The sequence below is a fragment of the Anabrus simplex genome, chromosome 13 (assembly GCF_040414725.1).
Source record: "Anabrus simplex isolate iqAnaSimp1 chromosome 13, ASM4041472v1, whole genome shotgun sequence".
NCBI classification, from domain to species: Eukaryota; Metazoa; Arthropoda; class Insecta; order Orthoptera; family Tettigoniidae; genus Anabrus; species Anabrus simplex.
Window position 1 is genome coordinate 48,658,666 of NC_090277.1, and position 25,629 is coordinate 48,684,294.

General features: G+C 39.0%; 1 protein-coding gene across 1 annotated transcript in view; it reads right to left on the reverse strand.

The window, feature by feature from the left end:
• Nucleotides 1-25,629, reverse strand: part of Girdin (protein girdin) — a 167,805-nt gene that overhangs the window by 38,787 nt on the left and 103,389 nt on the right. Inside the window, exons 15-17 of the mRNA XM_068229964.1 lie at nt 21,906-22,193; nt 19,492-19,692; nt 6,107-6,252 (exon numbers count right to left, since the gene is read on the reverse strand). Of these exons, the coding sequence (XP_068086065.1) occupies nt 6,107-6,252; nt 19,492-19,692; nt 21,906-22,193 (635 nt within the window). The remainder of the gene's footprint in view (nt 1-6,106; nt 6,253-19,491; nt 19,693-21,905; nt 22,194-25,629) is intronic.

Below are 25,629 nucleotides of genomic sequence, written 5' to 3' on the forward strand. Positions count from 1 at the left end.
AGCCATTCCAACACACGGTACCTTGCATGCGGATGGTGGCAACTTATTCAGCCACCACTGTAATTACAGAGAATTAGGTGCTCATCATCATCATCATCATCATCATCATCATCATCATCATCCATCTGGAGCAGTTTCCAACCACAGGCTGGGATTGCTTGGAACATAAGTCTCTCCATCATTTTCTGTCCATCCACCACTTCTCTTCTGTCACTGTCATCCAGTTCCAATAATAATACAGTAATGTTATTGGCTTTACGTCCCACTAACTACTTTTACGGTTTTCAGAGATGCCAATGTGCCAGAAATAGTCCTGCAGGAGTTCCTTTATGTGCCAGTAAACCTACCAACATGAGTCTGATGTATTTGAACACTTTTAAATTACAGTGGACTGAGCCAGAATCGAACTTCTCAAGTTGGGGTCAGAAAGCCAGCGCCTCGACCATCTGAGCCACTCAGCCCGGCTGTTGTCCAGTTCCTTTCTCTTGCCTCAATGCTCTTCTTTACACCTTTCAGCCATCTCACCCTCGGTCTTCCTCTAGGTCTCCTTTCCTTCAATTCCATTTCTAACATCTTTTTTGGTATCCTCTATTCTCCAATTTTCATAACAAGTCCATACCACTGCAACTTTGATTCTCCTATCTTTTCTGGTAGGGGTAGCTCATTTACCATTTCTAAACTCTCTCATTCTTTACTCTGCCCACTCTCGTTAAACCTACTCCACGCCTTTGAAACTTTATTTCAACTGCTAGTATTCTACTTTTAACCATTTCCTTCATCACCCTAGTTTCTGATCCATACATCAAAAGCGGCACAAAATTTGCACACCTTACTCTTTCATTGATTTCCATCCTGTTTCTTCCATTTTCTTCAATTACACTTCCCAGGCATTTAAAGCTTTCAGCTATTTTCAACTGCTCCCCTCCTAATGTCATGCCATTCTATGTTCCGTTCTTGTTTAATGTCGTTACCAGTTACACTTAACTGTTACTGCACTTCACTCTCACTGTTTCCCCGTATTAGTAGATCATCTAGAAACAGCACTGCTTTCATTCTTCTCTCCCCAGTGGTCTGTGCTAACTTCTGTATTATATCATCCATCACCACTATAAATAGTAGAGGTGAGAGAGTAATAGGTATTAATTATTTTTATATGCATATACAACAAGGTTAAAAATAAAATTGTCATTGTTGGAGTATCACAAACAATGCAATCTCAATTTGTATGGAAAGATACAAAGCACTCCAAACAGAGCCTGACCTCCAACTTGAGGAGACAAGACTTAATTGCTTTATAGTCTTTTCTGTAGTACAGTAAGCACAGAGCCTATTATTACCTCTCACAGGCATTTACTCACCGACAGTACACTGTCAAACTTAATTTGAGCGCGAAAGACAAAAATGTTGTGAAAAGCAAATGTGAGATTATGTTCCGCAATCAGAGTAACTGTATTATAACTGCAAATATCCTCTAAGCAGTTCAAATCCCACTTCAGCAATACATCAAGGTTGATTCACCATTTAGTGCCTTATTATTTGCCTGAACGCAAATTCAAAAACGTTTGGAAGTTACCACTTCATGCAAAATGACGTAAACAAAAAAACATGGATCTGATCACAATGCAAAGTAAAATGAATATTTCAATATAATATAATAAATATGCAGTAGATCAGCCTATTTGTGACGTTTGATGTTGGATGAATGTTGAGTGATAATACACATGTAAATACAGCTGAACAATTCAGATGTATCCGGCAAAGAAACAGTCAAAAAGATGCACTTTCAACAACAGACCATAAACAGATGGTGGCAAAATCCTTAGACAAACATAAACAAGTTTTCGTTCCTGAACATCGACAGTTGGTAGGACCGAACCCACGCTTCTAGTACGCTTGGGTGGGGCTGTTAGGAGTGGGTAGATCCAGCCATTACATACTTCCAACCGATTCGTCAGTGACGCTCACGATGTCGGAGAAACAGGTGCACTCCTCCACTGCACAATGCATAATTATAAAATTTCTTGCTAGTGAAGGAGTTCAAGCGATTAAAATTTTGCAGAGTTTGACTGCACAGTTCGGTGATGAAACACTGTCAAGGACGCGTGTGTTTGCCTGGAGTAACGAACTCAAGGAAGGACAAGGACATGTGGAAAATGATCACCATCCTTCGACCAGTATTACAGACAAAAACATTTGTGCAGTTAAAGACATTTATGACGACGATCAACGGGTAAGAGTATCAGACATAGCGAAACAGATCGGAATAAGTTATGGGAGTTGTCAAGTGATCATCACAAACGACCTACAGCTGCTTACTACTACGAGCTGTTCAACAAGGTGAGAGATGGGTCACTCACCTTTTGACCGAAAATTGGAAGTTGAGACATTTGGAGGTCTGTCAGAGGTTTACAGCTAGGTTTACAAAAGAAAGTGATGTATTTTTGAGTCAGACCGTCACCTGCAACGAATCGTGGGTCCAACACTACACTCCCGAATCCAAACAAGCTAGTGAGGAGTGGCAGAGAAAAGGGGAGGTAGGCCCAGTGAAAGCCAAGACTTGGCTATCAGCTGGCAAGGTTCTTTCAACCGTATTTTTCTGACCAGCGAGGCATTTTTCTCATTGAATTTTTGCATGAGCAACACACAATCAATGATGCTTACTACCACGAGGTGTTCAACAAGGTGAGAGATGCATATCGCCGTAAAAGGTGAGACCAACCGATCCGACAGGTTATCCTGCTTCACAACAATGCCAAGCCCCATACTGCAGCTCTAAGGGTCTCTAAACTACAGGAAATGCACTGGACTCAACTTGATTATCCTCCTTACAGCCCGGACCTATCACCCTGCGATTTCCATTTGTTGGACCGCTTAAAGAAGCTCTAGGAGGACAAGGATTTGAAGATGACGAGGGCATGCAGGAATTCATGCGCAATTGACTCCTGATGCAACCAGCTGTGATAGAAAACCTTCCTTCTCACTGAGGAAAATGTATTTCTAAAGCGGGATACTACCGATTCGTAACAACCTTCTAAATCTCATTATGTCTTCTAATATTATCACAACGTATTCAGAGTCTTGAATCATGCCTACAGATGCATCATTCAATGCAATCTGTAGCCAATAAAAGCTAATACTGTATGTAAGGTGGCTAAATATTTAGCCATCATCCTATAAAGGGTTAACCGAATCTCGCTAAAACAAAACCCTGTTAGGAGAAATTAATAATAATACCACTTGAGATAGTCTACAGGGTGTCCCTAAAAAACACCGACAACGTTTAATATAAAATACAAAGTATGTTACAAGTGTTTATTTATATATCCACCTATTCAATACAAAGAGATCTTTTTAGAAATTAAATATTGTTATAAAATGTTAAGGGACATGTTTCGCCCATATGAAGGGCATCATCAGCCTCAAATTCAAACCTGTATGGTGAAAAATCAGGATCCTGATTGCTCTTACAAGCCATAAAAAGAGGATATCATTATAGGTGTCAGTCTAAACATACAAAATATTAGAATGTCCTTGGCTAAAATTGCAGTATCAAGCTGCATGTCATAAGTTCACATGAATATACTTTCCGGAGCGTTGAAAAACTTGTTGGGGTAGGGCAGTAAACAGCTCAGTCTTTATAATGAAACAGAAATGTGCCTCCTTGAAGATGATAAGAAAAAGCAAAGCTGATACACTGTTACAGATGTCAATATCGTATGTTGTGATAAGACAACAGATCTCTTAAATGGCTGTTCAGCTGCCTATAGTCTATTTAACTGGCTGAAGGAGTGAAAGTCGAATATGTTATGATAAGATAACAGTCTTCCTTACATAATTGTGGGAGCAAGGAAAAAGCATTCGGTTGTCTATAGATGTATTTATCTTATTTGAAGGACGAAAGTCGAAGGTTTATCAACGTTGATAGAGCTCTTTGGTGTGAAGTCCTTTCGTCTGTGAAGATGTAAATCAGTTATGGAAAGATAAATACATCTATAGACAACCGAATGCTTTTTCCTTGCTCCCACAATTACGTAAGGAAGACTGTTATATTATCATAACACATTCGACTTTCACTCCTTCAGCCAGTTAAATAGACTATAGGCAGCTGAACAGCCATTTAAGAGATCTGTTGTCTTATCACAACATACGATATTGACATCTGTAACAGTGTATCAGCTTTGCTTTTTCTTATCATCTTCAAGGAGGCACATTTCTGTTTCATTATAAAGACTGAGCTGTTTACTGCCCTACCCCAACAAGTTTTTCAACGCTCCGGAAAGTATATTCATGTGAACTTATGACATGCAGCTTGATACTGCAATTTTAGCCAAGGACATTCTAATATTTTGTATGTTTAGACTGACACCTATAATGATATCCTCTTTTTATGGCTTGTAAGAGCAATCAGGATCCTGATTTTTCACCATACAGGTTTGAATTTGAGGCTGATGATGCCTTAATATGGGCGAAACATGTCCCTTAACATTTTATAATAATATTTAATTTCTAAAAAGATCTCTTTGTATTGAATAGGTGGATATATAAATAAACACTTGTAACATACTTTGTATTTACGTACATTTCAATACAGACCTAACATGAGAATTATAACATGTAACGTTTAATATGTTGTACAGGAAGGCAAATTGATCCATTTTCAAGAAAGAACCCATATCTAGAAACGCACGGCTTGGACGCTGTAGCACTTGAAGTGTGAGATGGGTGTGCATCCCACATGTTGGCAATAAACCCAACATGAGTAGCACATCAGGCTCATTACAAAGGACGTTTAAACTGTGTACCTCTTTTCATTGCAGAGCCTACATCTGCGGTACTGAGCCTCATGCACATGACCCAATACGTGCGGTTATCTTTGAAGAATTTCAATCACTCCGTGGACTCAAGCAATAATGTCCTCCGCTAACGTTTCAGGAGTGTCATACACCATACTCTTCACACTACCTGCGTGTAACTGTCCAACTTCTCTTAGTCGTCTCTCGATGGCTACGAACATGGAAAGATGTGGGGTACGTCTGTTTGGAAAACGTTCCGCATACAATCTTGCAGCAGCTCTACCATTGCAATCCGCTTTGCCGTATGCAAGCACCATAGATTCACAATTAAGTATTTATTTTCCACCTAGTCGATACAATGATTGCTTAAGGCAATTTTTAATGGTCAAAAGTGGTACATGTTTCGTATATTATCAACATCTTCAGCCACATAACACTGTTTAGATGAAAAATGTATAAAATTGACAAAGTAATGCTTTAGAGGAAGTGCAATTTTAGCCAAGGACATTCTAATATTTTGTATGTTTAGACTGACACCTATAATGATATCCTCTTTTTATGGCTTGTAAGAGCAATCAGGATCCTGATTTTTCACCATACAGGTTTGAATTCCTCTAAAGCATTACTTTGTCAATTTTATACATTTTTCATCTAAACAGTGTTATGTGGCTGAAGATGTTGATAATATACGAAACATGTACCACTTTTGACCATTAAAAATTGCCTTAAGCAATCATTGTATCGACTAGGTGGAAAATAAATACTTAATTGTGAATCTATTGAAGTGCGATACGGACCATGAAGCTGATTTTATGTAATGCAAGCACCATGTCGGTCATTTCTGCAGCTGTGAACCAGTACACGTCGCACTGCTGTTAATAACGTTACTGCACTGGCAGAGTACAGTAAACAAGTAACGCAGTAGGATGCACATCAACGACTGTGTGGAGAAAGTAGCGCATGCGCAGGAATGTTATTAGGCAGAAGTCACCCATCCAGTACACAGATGGCTAAAAAGTTGGATACTTTCTGTATTAAGATACCAAATTGGAACAAACAGTCACAACCGTCCTCAGACTTCGACGCTCTTCAGTTCCCAAACCATGCATTTCTGGACAGGGGCTCCTTCTTGAAAACCAATCAGTCCGCCATCCCACACAAAATACTAAGCCTTGTCGGTGTTTTTAGGGGACACCCCATATATTAGCGTCAGGATTGAAACCTGAGATCTCCTCATGGCCCTACTATGGAGTGAGACCAGACACATACAACTAACCAAATAGATTTTTTTTTTTTTAAATATCAGTACTTACGTGAAGTTCTTCTCCTCCATATGGTAATGCTGCTTGTCTTCCAACGAATGGGTTAGCAACTCATGATACTGGCTCAATAGTCGAGAAACATGCTCCATGAGGGAACGGCGATCGTCTTCCAACCCACTGTTCATCTGCAGCAACATCTTTACAAATACAACATTTCAAGTTAAAAATTACAATCAAACGAAGGCAGAACAGAGGTGGCAAAGGTGAGGTGGTTACAGGATATACAGATGGTGATGTGATTACTGTTCTAAGGAAATACAGTATATAAATATAGAAAAGATGCCCTCCAATAAGAGGAGCTGAAGCACCTCTAATCTCAATTGGTAAGAAATCAAAGCACTGTCTTCAACCAAAGAGCACTCATATTAAGAGAATAGGTATGAGGTTATCTTCCTTTCAATACAGTTTTAAGTGTGTTAAAGTGTACTGAAAGGTGGATATCCTGACACCTATTCTTCTGACTGCATGTCAATATGGATAAAACATGAAGTTCTTAAGTTATGGCACTCATATTACCGTATTTACTTGTGTTGTCTTCCCTTCCTGATTTTTAGAACGAAAATTTGGTTTTTTAAAAACCATATCACATATTTTTCCTCCCCTTGTTTTATCTACAGTTTCCACTAGTTGCGAACCATGGACTTATCTCGTCTTCATGATTCGTGCCGATGTACGGAAATCGGGAACTAGTTTGGAAATTCCAGTTCATGTTTTCCATGCTAATGGTTATTAGTCCACACTAAAGTTAATAAACAATGTTAATGAAACAAAGTTAATAAACAATGTTAATGAAAACATTACTCAACATGTTAATAAACTTTTGTTAGCAAACTTCTTCAACATTGTGTCCACACCAAAATAGCTGTTTGTGAGGTTTCAATTGATATAGCCAGGAAGAAAAAAATACTTACAGCTGCAGCTTTCATTATTTTAGTAGTACAATTAGAGAAAAGGGCAGACGAGAAGTGTGGCAAAGAAAAATACTGGAAAAGCGAGTAGAATTAAGTTTGAAAAGGACACTTATGTCAGAACTTTTAATTCATGATGCAGCAGGCTTTCAAAATTTTATTGAGAAAGCCCCCATATGACATTCAGTTCTTGCTGACAGCAATTGGGTATGAAATTGCAACCAATAATACACATTAATGGAATGCCGGCTCCACTAATGACAGTTTTTCTTTTATTGACAGGTTATAACTTTAAGATTCCTAGCAACTGGTGACATTTCACTTCCTATTTGTCTAGAGTATCAAAACAAGCAATTTTAGTTATTGTTCCTGTTTGAAGCTTTATACAACAATCTCAAGGAATTTTTTTTTTTTTTTGCTAGTGGCGTTACATCACACCGACACAGGTAGGTCTTATGGTGACGATGGGAGTTGGAAGAAAGTGGCCGTGGCCTTAATGAAGGTACAGCCCCAGCATTTGCCTGGCGTGAAAATGGGAAACCACAGAAAACCATCTTCAGGGCTGCCGACAGTGGGATTCGAACGCACTATCTCCCGGATGCAAGCTCACAGCCGCACGCCTCTAACCACACGGCCAACTCACCTGGTAATATCAAGGAATTGGTAAAGTTACGAAATTAAAAAAATCTTCATTTAACCTAGTTAGGATAGTATTATTTTGATGATATACAAGCGATTACGGGAGATTAGGTTATTCAGCGAGGAGCGAAGCTGGAAATTAAACTACATTAGAACACAGCTAAAAGAATATCATACAGAATTAAACATATGTATATTAGAACTATCGCTTGCGATTTGATAGTCAATTTTTAGAAGGAATAAGACATTGCCGTATTCCGCGCTACGAATTTGCGTGCTCTAATTGCGTACGTGCGTATGTGCGAACCGAAATGATAATGAAAACACGAAAAGTTAATGAAAAGTTTCATTCACAAAAGTTACAGAAATTTTGTTTATCAACCTGCTCAAAAAGTTAATGTACACACTATTTTGTTTATTGCTGATGATGATGATGCTTGTTGTTTAAAGGGGCCTAACATCGAGGTCATCGGCCCCTAATGGTACGAAATGAAACGACAAAGTAAAAGTTCAAAATCATCCACTGACCAAAATAAAAAATGTCATGAAGAATGAATGAATGAAAGAATGAATGAATGAACATGAATTTAAAACAATCAGTGGAACGACTCAAAAAACTATCATAGTTAATAGTATTACTGACCAAGGGAACTCTTCCAAAGCACAATCCTGAATCGAGGATGCTTGGTGTCTAAATGGGTCAAAATACAGGTCAAAGGCCCCTCAGAATGATACTTATCGCTAGTAATGTAGAACCATGGTATCTGTACTGTTGTGGTACTAATCAAAAGTAGCAGAGACTTGCGGTATTCCACACATTATTGTACTACTCAGAGGTTATGAAATTCGACGTATAATACAGACCTAGGTTTTCCCACTTTGCGGCGCCATTTACAGGCAACGCAAACCTACGGTGTTCAGCACATAAGAGTACTAACCACAGGGACCTCTCCCTATCCCGTGGTGTTCCTCATATAGTGGGTACTAATCATAGGCAAGGCAGAACCATGGTAGCTATCATCCCATGGTCCTGCTCATATGGTGGTACTAATCACAGGTACTGCAAAAGCCGACCGCGCGGTGCTCCTGTGTGCTACTAATCATAAACCTATTTCGTACCTAATATAGTGGTACTACGCACAAGTAAAAGCGACCCTTGGTGTTCTCCGCGTGGTGGTACTAATCACATGTAGTTTCATGGTTCGAATGCAATCATCCCTTGGTCGCCCCTTTTAGTCGCCTCTCACGACAGGCAGGGGATACCGTGGGTGTATTATTTGTCTGCCTCCCCCACCCACAGGGGTGTGTGTTTGGTCCGCGAGAGGTATTTTATTTCCCTCAAGTCCGCCGGCAAGCCGGTTAGGACCCCCCTATCCGCCACCTGGGACGCGCCACGTGGGAGTATCACCTCTCCCCCCGCTACGCCTGCGTAGCAGGTTCGTGGATTTTGTTTATTAACATAGAAAAATGTTCATGAACATTGTTCATTAACAGTGTTTATTAACAAAGTTAATAAAAACATCTTGGTGTGGACGCACCTTAACAGAGGAGGAAGTGACTGATTACTTAACCCGTTAAGTGGGGAGGTCATAAACAAGGAATTCCTGCATAGTGGGGAATCATTTTCAGTAAATTTTTTCTTTAAAAAAGAAATAGTTTTTGCCAACCTACACCCGCTTAAATATTATATTATGTTAAAATTTGCATAAAATTATACATTGCAGTGTAAATTGCGCTATTATTTACAATTAAAACGATTTTTCAATTCATCCAGTGTCAGTGCAAAAATTGCATATGTGCCATTTCATATTTACTTCGATTCGGAGTATTATTTGTGTTGCTTACATTAATTCAACGTTGAAATACGTAACACACAAATAAAAAAAGTATCATATACTCCAAATAATACAGACACATTCACTCAAATATCACATTTTCCTGAAATAAAATAGAAAAATGTACTCACCACGTAGGCCTATAACTTGCCATTGAAGAGGGCAGCGAGTAATCCATGAGTTCATTCATCACAATTTTGTCACCACATTACACAAAATTACACTACACTGTTCAACACTATTTACACTCAATAGCTATAACAAATGATTGGAGAGAAAATTGAAAAGAGCTATTTCAGGATGGTCACTGATAGTTGCCGGCACGCAGAATGTACAACGGTCACCGAGTGTAGACTACGATCTTCTCAGATTCCCCGAGTATGGAACCTGAGACTCGCTGGCATATTTGCAATGCTCATACTTCAACTGTATGGTATAGCCTGAAGCAAGGAGAGGGGCACAAAGCGACATTGCATACTGCACAACAATACTGAGTGTCCCGCCGCTGGCTTTTCGCCACACAAACAACGCATCTCTTATTTGCGTGCAGTCTTGATTTCGAGGCTGGATTGAAATCTGGAAAATGCCTTCCCGAGAATCGAGTTGACAAGTCAACGGGTGCGGGTCTCACTGATCGAACTGGCAAGGCTGCGTCAGGGGTAGCGTTCGCATACTTCTGAAATAGTTTCTGCACAATTTGAATACGAAACTCCAGCTGAGTGAATTTACCGCCGTGTTTCTTGTATATCACAAAAGCATTGAACACTGTTATATCCAGTAGGTGTCTAAAAATCTTGTGGTAATATTTCTTCATTCTTTTTCTCGCCATACTGTATGGCACGATACATTGGTCCGATAAGCCCACCCCTCCCATTGAGTCATTGTACTCAATACATACGACCGGCTTTTCTTTGGTTTCTCCTTTCTTGTTTAGAATAGTGCGCATTTCCGCGTCATGAATACTACTCAGCATGCAGACTTCTCTCTTGTCTTTCCACTTCAAGGCCATGAGTTTGTTTTTATAGGCAAAAGCCACCTCCCCTTTTTTCAGCTTTTTCCCCATGACGTCCTTCGGAAGATTTTTTCTGTTAGATTTTACAGTGCCGACAGCGTCTGTCTGAAACTCATTGAGCAGATCGAAGAGTTCCGGGCTACTGTAATAATTGTCTAGAGCTATGAGATATCCCTTATTTAGAAGAGGTTCGGCTAGAGCAAACACTACTTTCGAGGGCTTGGTATACTGAGAAATATTTACCCCACAAACCTCATTTACTAGCTCAGTTTCCTTGCCTGTGTACCACAGGATATTCCACATATATACTGTTTTAGCCTCACATAATTTAAAAGATTCCATCCCGAAACGAGCTTTCTTCTTCGGAATGTACATTTTCCACCCCAAGCGACCTTTCCAAAGGAGTAAACTTTCGTCAATTGATAGACGATCATCTGGTAAATAGGACATTTTAAATTTTGATACAAGAATGTCTAGAACTGGCTTCACTTTGTAGAGTTTTGGGGATACTTGCCGATCGTAAGCCTCATTATCTGAGAAATGTAAAAATTTCAGTAGAAGGAAGAAGCGTTTCTCGGACATGGTCTCATAAAACACGGGCGTAGCAAACAATCTATTACGTGAAAAATAATGAGATAGCTTCGGCTTTTGAATTATACCCTGAAGAAGAAAGATCCCAAATAAAAGATTTATTTCTTCCTTGTTAGTAGGAACCCAATCCCTCTCCCTGCTTCTCCTTTTCATCTTAGCTGTTCCTATACTAGCTTGTATTGACTGCTGAGCGTACAGATTAGTTTGCTCTGCAATAAGTTCGCACAGTTCATCGTCAATGAAATGCTCAAATATTTCGTCCGGTTCTTTTTTATTTAAAAGTTCACCCTGAATTCCACTTTGGTATGTAGCTGGAAATCGGGCTCTCCTACATCCCCTTACATCCCAGTCATTAGGGGGAATAGGAGGCAAATCGCTCTCACTTTCTGACTCGCTACTCTCATCGGAGCTCGAACTCGACACCTGTCCACGGCATCTTGGCAACAGGCCTACTCCGACGGAAGCACTCGTGCTTGGAGCATCTAACAGCGGGATAGTTTCACCATTACTATCTAAACTAGAATCACTGCAACTATCTTCCTCACTGAGCTCGAGAATATCCCATATATCATCACTCGGAAGATCTACAATTCTTTTGGACATGTTGACTACAAATATGAAACGCTACATGTAGAATTAAAACAATAAATCACAAGATAAATGTATATACCAACAAAACAACTTATGAGAGCTGAAAACATTCACACCGACACACGAAATACTACGCTCCTCGCGGCACACTGACTGAGCTTCTCGCCAAGCGCCACATAGGTTGTTCTTGCACTACGCAGCTATGTAGCAGATAATAAGGGGATTCCTAGACGAGAACTGCTTAGATACACGAAGGTGAAAAAAATTCTGTCAGATAGCAGCACCTCTCGGAACATCTGGAGAAAGTTTCAAACCTACCGCTTGTTTCGTAACGTAGATAAAAAATAAAAAAGTTCCGCGCTTCACATGACGCGCGCCCACCATCGGGCTCGCTCCAGCCGCGTCACCTGAAGTGAGCCCCACTCTACGGGTTAACATTCCAGCGCATAGGGTGAGAACACACCTGTGACTGCTAGCTATAACTTGCCCTTGTTATCAGCTGTGACTCGCACATGTACAGTAATCGCTTTCAACAGTGTTCTTGCGTTGTGAATTGTTGTGCAAAGTGTTTGTGATGGGAAAGAAAAACAGTAGTTATGATGCACAATTTAAACTGTCTGTAATAGAATTTGCCTAAAATAATGGCAATCGTGCTGCATCTCGTGAACTTTCCATAGCACAAGCACATCTAATTTATTTCAGGTATCTGGCTCCCATCTTCAGCGAATTCTCGCTTGACATTAAAAGACAACGGTTTCCGTATAATCATTGTTAGGGAATGTATTATTCCCTTTGATGTTTTATTAAAATTAATTGTTACACATATTTTTGATTATTTTGCACTATTTTAGGTCTACATAAACTTCATAACTTAAATAAGGTAATTATGTTCAATTTTCTTCACTTCCATTTTCGATTTAGATTTGCATAATTTTCCCTCCCCATTTTTGAGGTTGAAAATAAATGTACAGGAAAAGGGAGGAGGGGGGGGGGAATACACAAGTAAATACAGTATACAAAGACATTTTAGAAATGTATTCCACACAGTTTTGCCATCATCATCATCATCATCATAATCATCATCATTTTACAGTTCCAGTTTCCCAGGTACTGTTAGCGAGCCTCCTCCACTCTGTCTTATTGAGATACATTCTTCTGTTAATTTCGTCCTCCAGTGTCCTTCCCCGATCTGCAATGTCCATCTTTACAATGTCCAGCCAGTGGGTTCTTGGTCTTCCCTCCATTTTCCTGACACATGTCTCTCCAAGTTAACATAAGCTGTCCTTGTTGGCTCCATCCTAATTACATTCCCAAACCACCTCAATCTGAACATGCTGACCCGACCTAACAATGATGTCTCCATCCCAGCTTCCTTTCTTACCATGTCATTCTGTAACTTGTCCAGGTTTGTTTTTTGAATTGTGGACCTCAGGAACTTTATCTCAGATGCCTGCAACCTTGATGAGTCCTTTTTAGTGAGGGTGTAGATTTTGATACCATAGGTTAAGATTGGTATGAAGTACTAACTGAACATCACCAGCTTTGATTTTGTTGGTACTTTGGGGTCGAGAGGAGTGTTCGTACTTACTGATAAAAGTGAGAGCTCTTCTGCATTCTATTTGCCACCTCCTTTGTGGCTAGTGTATCTCGAGATATTACACTGCCCAAGGTTACATAAAGTTTTCCACACCTTCCAGTGAATGGTTTCTTAGCTAAGCTGACCCATACAAATGTGATAGTGACAAACGTACCCCATAGACATGATTTAACAGACTGGTCAATTGTGAATAAAGCTGTCAAGGACACAAATGAGAAATTCAGGCAAATATGTAGTCATTTCAAAAATGTTACACTGTTAGACATTAGTAAATTAAACCGAACATCTCATACGAGGCATGGCATGCACTTGAATGGACTTGGGAAGCAATATGTAAGCAAGTTAATAAGTAACATCATTACAAGTAAAGATCAGGAAAAGACTGTCCTAGAACTACCTAGTCCGGGAAACGTGTGTTAGATTCTGGACCCAATAACATTTCAATTGAAAATGTGGGTCCAGAATTAAATACCGGTAATGACTTGGAGGGTAGGAATAGGCGGTTCTAAATATTTCATCAGAACATTCAATGTCTTAAAAATAAAATTTTAGAATTACAAGTAATTTTAAATTCAATACAGGATGTTATGTTTATCTGTTTGGATGAACATTGGTGTAATAATGATGAACTTGAACTCATTAATATTGAAGGTTATTATCTGGCAAGTAATTACAGTCGGGTTAATAAAGAGCATGGGGGAGTTTGTATTTTTGCTAAGTCAGGAATTGAATGTAAAGAAAGGAAGGATCTTGAAGTGCATAATTCTGAATTAGATTTTGAACTAACTTCAGTGGAATTTAAGCTTCCCTATGGTAAAAGGGTAATTTTGTTAACCGTGTACCGTTCACCGGATGCTGATGTGGAAATTTTCTTAGAAAAATTAGATCAAGTCCTTCATAACATTTTCGGTAGGAATAGCAGCACAGAAGTAATACTTTGTGGTGATTTTAACATAGATTTTGCTGAAGAAAACCTTCCATCAACATCACAACTACTGCATGTTCTTCAAAGCTGTAATCTAAAACACTTAATTTTTACACCCACCCGGGTAACTGCCACCTCAGCTACAACGATAGACAACATTTGTATTAATTTCCATTGTTCTAAAATGCAAGCATCCAATATAAATTTTGGATTATCAGATCATCATGCTCAAATTTTACAACTGGAATTTGAGAATGCTAGCAAGCATTCAACCAAAATAAAGCAAGCACAATTAACTCGTTTTTTCTCTGCAGCTGCATGTGGCAGTTTCATTGAAAGCCTTAAACTTCAGACCTGGACTCCAATAACATTCGGTCATAGCACTGACCAAAAGTATAGAACCTTTTTAAGCATTTTTTTAACGGAATTTGAATTACACTTTCCAAAAAAACTTTCAGTAATTAATGAATCTTCAAAAAAGCCATGGATCACGAAGGGTATACGGATCTCAAGTCAAAAATGTAAATTACTAAGTAGATTAGCACAGCAGAGTTGTGACCAGGTTTTTTGTAAGTATGTTAAAAACTACAAATCAGTCTATCGACGAGTTCTTAGGATGGCTAAGATAATGCACAATAACAAGAAAGTTAAAGAGTCGTGCAATAAATCACGAACCATATGGAAGGTAATCAAGGGAGAAACCAACAGACATGCAGTTGGAAATAAAGTTGCTGCCATAAAAAATGATAAGGGAATACAAATGAATGACCCTCATCATTTGGCTAATTATATAAATGATTTCTTTCTATCCCTACCATACAAACTTGAAAATGCAAATAAATCAGATGTATTACCAGAACTCCCAACCTTTGTGCAAAACTCTATGCAGTTAACTCCAGTAACAGAACTGGAAGTTTTTAAAATCATACAATCTTTGAAGAACAAAACTTCCACAGGTGTAGATGAAGTTCCCACAAAACTCATTAAAAAATGTGCTCCCTATCTGGTACAGCCTTTAACTTATCTCATCAATGAATCATTTTCTAGTGGTCAGTTCCCTAATCTCCTAAAAATAGCTAAAGTTATCCCAGTCTTTAAAAGTGGAAACTTACACGATTTACATTACTACAGACCAATATCAATACTTACTGTTATTTCAAAAATATTTGAATGTGCTATGAAAGATCGGCTTACTAAATTTTTAATCAAATATAACTTGTTAAATAATGCACAACATGGGTTCAGAGCTGGCAGAAGTACTTTGTCTGCTTTATCACATTTTACACAGTTGGTCGTAAATGCTCTTGACAATGATGAAACTGTGATAGGACTATTTCTTGACCTTTCAAAGGCATTTGATACTGTTGATCATGAAATATTGTTGCACAAATTATATCAGATTGGAGTTAGAGGAATTGTTAATGACTGGTTTAGATCATACCTGAATAAACGATCCCAGTTTGTTGAAATTACACATTGTAACAGTAAAGGGCATAATGAGACATATCACTCTCAGGTAAAAAGCATAGACTTAGGTATTCCGCAGGGTAGTATTTTGGGGCCTGTTCTTTTCTTGATCTATGTGAATGATCTTCCTCACAATAATCAAGTAGAAACAGCAGTTCTGTATGCTGATGATACAAACATAATTATTAATAATCCTGACCCTACGTCTATAGAAACTACAGCAAATACAGTCCTGTCTAGGTTAGAATCATGGTTCAGGAAAAACAAATTAACATTGAACTTTAAAAAGACCCAATACATGGAATTCAAGGCATCTAACTACCATGACAAAACTGCAAAAAAACACAACCTTATATTAAATGCAAATGCAATTGAAAATACGTTGACCACAAAATTTTTAGGTGTCCATATAGATGAAAAATTAAGATGGGATTGTCATATTAAAAAAATAGGGAAGTCTCTGAGTTCTGTTTGTTTTGCCTTAAGGATTTTGTCTAATAGTTGTAGTGAAGAATATGTTAGAATGGCATATTTTGGATATTTCCATTCTGTCATCACTTATGCTATTGGTCTCTGGGGCTGTTACAAATCAAATCTTGATGTTATTTTTCGAATACAGAAACGAACTATCAGAATTATATTGAGACGTAACAGGTTAGATCATTGCAGACCATTATTTAAGAGACTAAGAATACTCCCAGTACCAAGTATATACATCATGCAATGCATTCTACACGTGAAAAAAAATATTGATCACTTCAGAAAGAATTTTGACAATCACAATTACCAGACGCGAACAAGAAATAATATTTTTATCGAACACAAGAGTAAAACCATTGCCTTGAGACATGTAGACTCTGTTGGAATCAGATTGTATAATAAGCTTCCAAATACGATTAAAGATATTAGTCCCGTCAGTTCATTTACCACAGCTTTAAAAAATCTCCTGCCGAGTAGCTGCTTCTACAGTACAGAAGAATACATGATGAAGTGCTGGTAATGATGCTACTACTTATTAACTTGTAATCTAGTATATAGCCTTAAAAATATGTTAATGTCACATTGACTATGTTCACATTATTAACACCACACCAATATATTTTTATTTTGTCTTGTAAATATTGGTTATTAATATTATTTAAAAAAATTAAGATGTGCTGTCCTAACATTGAGGTATGTGGTGTTTCTGTTCTTCTTCTTTTTCAAAATGTTCATTGTTGTGCATATATTATTGTTAGTATTAGGAAATCACTTGACAACTCCTATACTGTTGGCATATTTCAAAATATGTAATTGTACAGTCTATGGAAGCTAAATAAATGAATGAATGAATGAATGAATGAATGAATGAATGAATGAATGAATGAATGAATGAACGAACGAATGGATGTTCGCTGGTCATCCCTCTCCGTTTATTGCCATCACTACTGTTTTGGGTTCGCTTATCTTGAGACTGAATTTCTGGAACTTAACCTTTTATTCATTGAGTCTCAACTGTACTTGCTCCTCTGTTTCTCCCCAGATCATAACATCATCAGCGAAAACCACTGCATTTAGTTCACCAGAGGTTTTCTTGATGTTCTTCATTATGTCATCCATGATGGTGATAAGCAATAATGGGGATAGTGGAAAGTAAAGGATTCCAATGTTCATAACTTCACAAATAATTAATAGCATCAATAGCAACATAGCAAACCTGTAGTAACTACAAATGATGTATTAATGGCCTCACTGCAAATGAGACTACAGTTGATTGATCAATCAATAGCTAGCATTAACCATTTAACTTACATAATGAAACACACATGGCATACAGCGTATCATAACTTAAGATCGGAAATAAATACAGCAGTAATTACTGGTAAAACAAAACATTTACAACATTGTATTGTTGGTATTATGGTAAGACATGCTGTGTAACTTCAATATTTCAACTTAATTTTATCCATTGCAAAAACACTGTTCACTGACCAACTACTGGTAGCCATTCCAATAACACTAGGTTGTTAGCTATTTAGTGTATTTTAAGTACATTAAATAGGGTGAATCACAATTAAAGTGAACTTTGAACATGACTACTCTGGCCTTCACTTAATATATTTTTTGAACACACACACAAAAGCTCTATTGCACACTGCAATCCATAGGATTTTTAATACTGCTAAGAGAGTTTTTGTTGAATATGAAAAGCATCCAATAAGGAGGGAATTTTTCTTTCCAAAATTTTAAGGGGAAGATTTGGGTGAGTCCATTATGCAAATAAATTTAATATAAAGACATATAAACAAACAGATAAATACTGAACCTCCTAATGAACAATGTTTAAAGAAAACTTAACACTATGCACCCGGCAGGAGTAATATTACTACCACGCAGCGTGTGCCTGAGTGCCGCTGTTAGTAATAAGACTACTACTACTATTACAAAATTTGAAATTCAGCCACTCAAAAGCTATTCATGTTATCAAATTAGTTTTTGTTTTAACGTGTTGTCAATTTCCTTTACTATCGGTAGGTGGTGTTATTGATCGATAGTGATTGATGGTGCAACCTAGGGACAATGTTCCGTAGCCATGTGTGTTCAGCTACATCTTACCTAACTGGTGACATACGTACTCCTCGTGCACTCGAGTTAGGTAGGTTCAAATTTATGTGCGAATGTTCCAATGATGGATTATATGACTTCACAGATTTAGAATGAAAGTGTAGTGAGTCAACAGTCTGCAATCATCTCTCTATACTGAGATATGGATATGCGTGTATATGCTGAGCACTGAACATGATGATGACGACTTGAGACAGCACGTGGGAGCCATGAGAAATCCAGTGTTGATAAGTCCGACCAACTGCTGGTACATTATGCTTTTAGAAGGAAGTCAATCACGTGGTAGAAAAAAATATTCTTCCATCTGTTTGATCTTGCCATAATGAATGCCTATATACTGTACCATAAGGCTTGTTCCAAAAAATATCCTCTATTGAAATGTTGTGAATGTTTGGTGGATGATTTGGTGAGTAGTGTTGGGGCTGAAATTACTGAAGAATCACAAGCATCAACTACAGGAAGGCTAGTAGGTAGAGATCATTTTCCACACAAAATACCTGCAGTCACCACGAAGAAGGAAGGACACGCGCAGAGTACGTGCAAGGTTTGCTACGACAGGTCCGATCACAACACCGGCTGTGCATACCAAAGCTAGGTATTGGGAATAACAAAGTGTAACTCTGTTGTTCAGTGACTGAAAACTATTGAACTTTTCTGAGTGATTTAGAAAAATGAAATGGCGTATGGCTTTTAGTGCCGGGAGTGTCCAAGGACAAGTTCGGCTCGCCAAATGCAGGTCTTTTGATTTGACACCCATTGGCGAGCTGCGCGTTATGATGAGGATGAAATGATGATGAAGACGACACATACACCCAGCCCCCATGCCAGTGGAATTAACCAAACCCGGGACCCCTGTGACAAAAGGCCAGCACGCTAACCATTTAGCCATGGAGCTGGACAGTGATTTAGAAATTCAAGTGCATGAACAAGGATAATAGAATGTAGCAATATTGTAGCCTCAGTTACTTTCCAATGCTGAAGGTAAGCACCTTTGAATTGATTTCAGGTGATAGTCCACTTTTTCTAGTATGTATATATGAAAATGTTTATTTATATTGCAAAAATGACAGAACTCTGATTTTTTCCTGAGAGTTTAAAACATATTGGCACAGGGTAGGGACGCTGTCTTGACTCGTCCGGGCTCATAGTGTTAAGTGACTCAAAATATGCTGAAGGTTCTTTCTTTCACCAGATTCATTCTCCTCACCTCACATTTATTGGTCATCTTGGAGAGCTCCACTTCCAGAGCCGTAGTGTGATCCTGGCGTTGTGCAAGCTCTCCCTGCAGCTCAGTGGCACGCAGCTTCAAGTTACCGCTCTCTACACGCTGAGTCCGGTATTCTTCTTGGAGGCTGCGATACTCCTGCTTCAGCTTCTCGTTCGCAGTGAACAGGTTACGAAAGTCATCCTGGGAAAAGAAGACATACAGTATTCCTTGAGTTAGAAATTCACAGGCTGTTAGCTGTTTCCACTCCTATGTCAACAATGCAACGAAACACCATTATAGTTGTAACAGCTCCTAAACCTATTAAAAACTACTTAAAATAGTATTTATTGCCAGTAAGAAATATATCATCGTCTTTGTCGACTTTAAGAAGGAGTATGACTCAGTTGACAGACCTACTCTCATGAAAATCCTGCAGGAATTAGGATTGGACCAGAAGACCCATAACCTTATCCAGCAGACTTAAAATTACACCAGGTGAATGAAGGTCAGAGGAACGCTCTCAGAACGTTTTGAAATCAACACAGGGGTGAAACAAGGAGACGGCCTCTCCCCACTCGTCTTTAACCCTTTTAGTACCGGGTATATTCAAGGAGGGCACGCGTAACAAGAGCAGCTGTTTAGCATTTGGCATGGCAAAAAGGACCAAGGCATTCGAGGCATATTTTCCACATCTCCTTTCAAAAACCTATAACTTAGTCTGTAATAAACATTTCTTCAAGATTCTTTTTTTCAAAATCTTGAGAAAACAACCCTTTTTTCTTATGACATGTAAGCGGAGGCAGTTTGAATAAAATTTGTATTTTAAAATAAACAATATTTTATACATACACTAGAAATGCTTTTTAAAAGTTGAAATGAAATTTCTGTACCTTCTAAACTAGGCAAAATTTATCAATGGCAAATGCAGTATTTACGTTCCATACTTCATTTTCCATATTTTCACAAAACTTTTTTGGAGTTCGGATTGAAATTAATTAACATAATATTGTTATTGTCAATTTGATCTGAAGTCTATGAAATACCAGCACAGCAGTAAGCACACATTGTTTGCCTAAATTAAACTTTACAATAAACCTAACCACTTATAGTGCTATTAAAACAATGTGCGTGTTCTGACAGTTCGCAGCACGTGGCGCCGAACAAAGGAGTGGGAGCGCTGTGTTGCCACATGATCCGGCATGAGTTACTACATCACAGTCAACAGCTCTCGTTCTGCGCTAGGCTCTGCGGAAAATAATATCCATTAACGGCGATCATGAAAGAGTTAGAAAAACGTTAAATATCGTTGCTATTATTCCAAGATGGCTCAGCAGTAATTTTATCAGCTCAAATATCGTAAGACAAACTCCTCATTCGCCTTCCTCATAGGCTTTAATGAGTCGGGTTTTGCCCGGTGTTGATAACCTGTCATGTGATGGTCCAATTACATCCACTCCCTCTCTTTTCCCTTCACCTTCTTCCCAAGGCTCCTTTTCTTTCTTTTCTTTTTCTTTCCCTATTCTAATTACTGTAGCTTGAGAAATTTTAAAGCTGCTGCTGTTCTTTCTACAACTTTGTTAACGTCTATCAGTGGGCCTCCATTTTTCCCTTCAGCCTCAAAATATTCCCGTAAGGCACATACCATATCGCGAACTTGACCACGTATAGCGAAGCCATGCCTCTCCATTACGCTTGCCTTTTTTCTAGGTGAATGAATTCTAGGTCGCCCTCGGTGTTTAGCGGCGCTCTGAACGGGTTGCAACATTTTGAATTCAGTAAATGAGACAGTGTTAAAATTACACTATACTACACAATACTATAATTTACACTACACTAGAATGCCAGCCTCGATAACGATACACTTATTAACATGAACACAATAGCACTATAATATTTAGTTGATTTAAAAAACACACTATACAGACAATGATATCTCTCAAAGTAGACATTGTTAGCCCAGCCACATGTGTTACGGTATACTATATTGGCAACGTGGAACTCGGACCGACCGCCTCACGAAGCTTTCAGACAGCGGGGGTAGGAAAAGGGAGAGTGCATGCCGAGCTGGGATTGGCTGAAACAGGAGGCGTGTACCGGTTGCCATAGTAACTGCCACCTCCTACTACCACGCTGAGAGCTGTCAGAACACGCACATTGTTTTAATAGCACTATAATTACCTTAATGTTAGTAAACTACTTAACAAATCCAGAACCTCTGAAACAACAACAACAACAACAACGACGACGACGACGACGACAACAACAATAACAACAATAACAATAACAATAATAATAATAATAATAATAATAATAATAATAATAATAATAATAATAATAATAATAATAATAATAATAATAATAAGGAACATGAGTGGGACAAGAAAATGTCCTTAACTGAACTCAAGAGAACTGACCTTCAAGCTGGAATGTTCAGCTCTGAGGTTCCCCAGGGAGCGAGACTCGGTCTTCAGCTTCTCCTTCTCCTGCTGCAGGGCCGTCTGTGCCTGTTCCTGGCGATCACAGTGTTCCTTGAGGACTCGCAACTCAGAACGTAGGTCTCGCTGACCAGCCTTGAGCCCTTCTCGCTCACGGAGCAGCCTCTCGTACTCGGATGTGAGCTGCTCGTGCAGAGACTGCAGGGTCACTTGGTCTAAAAGTAGTTGCTCGTGGGCAGCCTGCTGTAAGCTTCGTTCTTTCACCAACTGAAATAATAAGAAACAATATAAGTTTCTTTCCTAATTAGGAAAAGAAACAATACTAATACTGCACAATTTTGTTTTCAGATCAACTTAGCTGTTCAAACTGAAACTGGATAGACTCAAGATATCTCAGGCATATTGAGTCATCATCAGCCAACACACGCATCCGAGTCCATATTTCATGCCTGTTATTCCTTTGTTCATATACAACAATGTCATTGGTGACTTACAAGGCCAATCCTTGCATAGAACGTGCAGTCACACATTGTACCTAATGGAAGGTGGAAAGTGGGGCTGGATTTGGTGAAGTTTCCATCTTACACAAGCCTCCATTTCTTATCTTCAATGTACTACTTCAACCTGTACAAAGCAGCTGAGCGGAGCGTCTTAGAAGGACATCATGAGGCCTCTTGTCAGTGCTAAGTCCACTGTACAAGATTTGTTGAGGGAGTTGGTTGTAATTCATACGTCAGATGTGATCAGTCCATATGAGAAGATGGAGGTTTCTATGCTGTTCATCTGTGGGACAACCTTGACAGATATCCAATCATGATGAGGATAGTGTAGGACAAAAAGAAAGCTGCTGGCAAGCGAAGCGTGTCCAGGCTGAACCAATTCTGCCACTGGAACAAAAGCATGTAGCACCATTGAGCTATTTAAAGCAAAAGCTGAGCTAGTCCAGACAGACAAGAGCATGGCTGAACAGGGCGTTTTCAGTGGCCGATTCCCCTTCTTTACTTATTTTTTCTACTTAATATTTTAGTACCTTTATTTAAATATTACAACTCTCTGAGGCCCTTTACATTTCCACATCCTTTCTTTTAATCTTGATTTGTAATTTGATTATAGATTCATTTTCACTATTTAAATCTAATTTATTTGTTCTTGTTAACTGCTCAGAGGTTACGCATCACCCAATTTATCTGTCTGTATCTCATTGCATTTACAAAGGAGAGTAAATGACTAGCAAGCAATGTAAACTAAAGAGAATAAGTTTTCTCGTATCTAAAAGTATAAGGTGTGATCAAAAAGTTTCCGTTTGAGAGTGTTGCTGCACTGGATATGCAACGTAGTGCGACTCTGATGCGGGTACGGACATGTAGACAAAGGGATTAGAGTGGCAGTAATGGCGTGCCAAGGTGTGTGCGTTAAATGTGGCCACGTGAAATATGGCAACGTTACTATCAAATGCGTCCAAACAGGACCAACGTGCTATTATTCTGTTCTTGGCTGCTGAAGGACAAATACCGGTGGACAACCGTCGAAGAATGAAGACTGTGTATGGGGCAGCATGTCTGTTGAAAACCACCATTGTGGAATGGTGCACCAAGTTCGATGCGGATCGCATTTCGACAAAAGATGCCAGTCGATCTGGGAAGCCAGCCTCATTTATTACAGACAACAACAAGCGGGCGGTGGATGAGGTAATTAGGGCAGACCGGCACATAACTATTCGTGCGGTAGGAATGGATCTCTACATCACCTTCGGTAGCGCCTTGGAGGTCGAAGCTTCCTGTCGGACGAGGGTGTGCAGCAGGTGATTACGGACTTCTTCACGCAGCAGGACACAGTGTCTTACCACACGAGAATCTTCAACCTGGTACATTGGTGGGATGCGAGCCTCAACGGTCGCGGCGATTTTGCCTGATTGAAATTCCGATTCAGGACTACACAGCTGTCGATCAGAAAGTTTTTGATCGCCCCTTATACTTCTTCTTCTGAGACCACATTGGATCACTTTAATCAACCCTTTGGTTTGTCGATTTCTTGATAGGAACTGTCCGAGCCTTGCGGTCCTCCCAGTACTTCTTCATATCTGTTGATATTCTTGCCCTTTCTTAAGTAGAGAATATTCTAGTTGGGATTTTCTTCTTTGTGAGTGTAAAGTGGAATATCATATTTTTTTCTTATCCCCTTATACTATATAGCCTACAGTAAATAAATGTTCTCATAGCAGTATCTCAATGTATGTTCAAATAAGTCAAATGTATAATTTAACCCCTCAAGCATGATACTGCGATACCCCAGGCTGTGGTTATAGCGTGCTTTATGTCTAGCCTACTCCCAATGCTGAGTGCGGTGTCATTTGAATTTTGGTATAATTTCCAAATGAGCAGGCGTAAAATTATTTTTAAAATGTGCATTAACAATAAAACATTACATCATATCATAAACATATGCTTATCCTTGGACAGCTGCACATTATTACTGGGACTCTGAGTTATGGTTCTCCCGCATGGATTCAGTGTCACTATTTGCACTGGAAGTTACAGTGAACTCATCTTCTGTCACTGTCACACCCTGAATTATTTTCACAGCCACTATCAACGAGTAAATTCACTAATAACTCCACTAGGACCTGCCATGTTTACAAACTTGAAATGTGTGCAGAGTTCTAAAAAATAAATTATTCAAGATATACGACATCTCTTGACAAAAATAGTTAACTCTGAGTGTAGCCAAAAGCTGCATCTTCCTGCTATCTTTGGACAAAGCATATAACTACCCTATGTATTACGAAATCCATGTAGCAGGCATTTTAAATTCCATGGCATGAGAGTGAAATGCAGGAACAGCTAAATGTATGGGAGGAAGTTGTGTCATCTTATGGAATGAAGTTCTCAGTCCAAATGAGTGAAATGCTGATAATGACAGAAACAAGAACCAAGCATATAATGGCATGACATTAGGTGGGAAGCAGTTGAAAAGAGCTGAAAGCTTTAAAATACCTGGGAAGTGCAATTGAAGAAAATGGAGGAAACAGGATCGTCGTCGTCGGCTGCAACTCAATCCGAGTATATATAACTTCTTCCTGCATACACTGACCACTTCAACTCAGTTTATGGATGTGTTTATGATGACTAAACAGACCAATCCTGGCATAAAACATACGCCCACACAAATCACACTGAGTGGATGGAGGAGGGCGGCGTTGTAATTGACGGAGTTTTCTTGCTTGTCGTTTGGTCTCTTGATGTCTACGGCATTCTCTTTCAAACAAGTTGACAGTGGTGGATGTAGTGTTCCGCCACAGTGAGCGGTCCACAGCACATTCTTCCCATGTCTGTATATCTATACCAGTTGTCTTCATGATGTGTTTCAGCTGGTCCTTAAAATGCTTAAGGGAGGGCTCCACGATGTCTACTGCCGGAGCAAAGTTCACCATAAAGAATTTGGCAGCGAAGCTTGGTATCACCCATGAGGTGAACATGGCCTAACCATCTCTGTTGATGAGCGATGAGTGTTGCCTGAATGCTACCGTATTTACGTGAATAATACCCGCACCTTTTCTTTAAAAATTTGAGGCACGTAATTGGGGTGCAGGTTTTATTTGCGTCAATGTTGCCATTTTTTTCAAAATCAGCCTTTCTAAATTTAGGGTGCGGGATTATTTTCTAGTTGCTTTACGTCGCACCGACACAGATAGGTCTTATGGCGA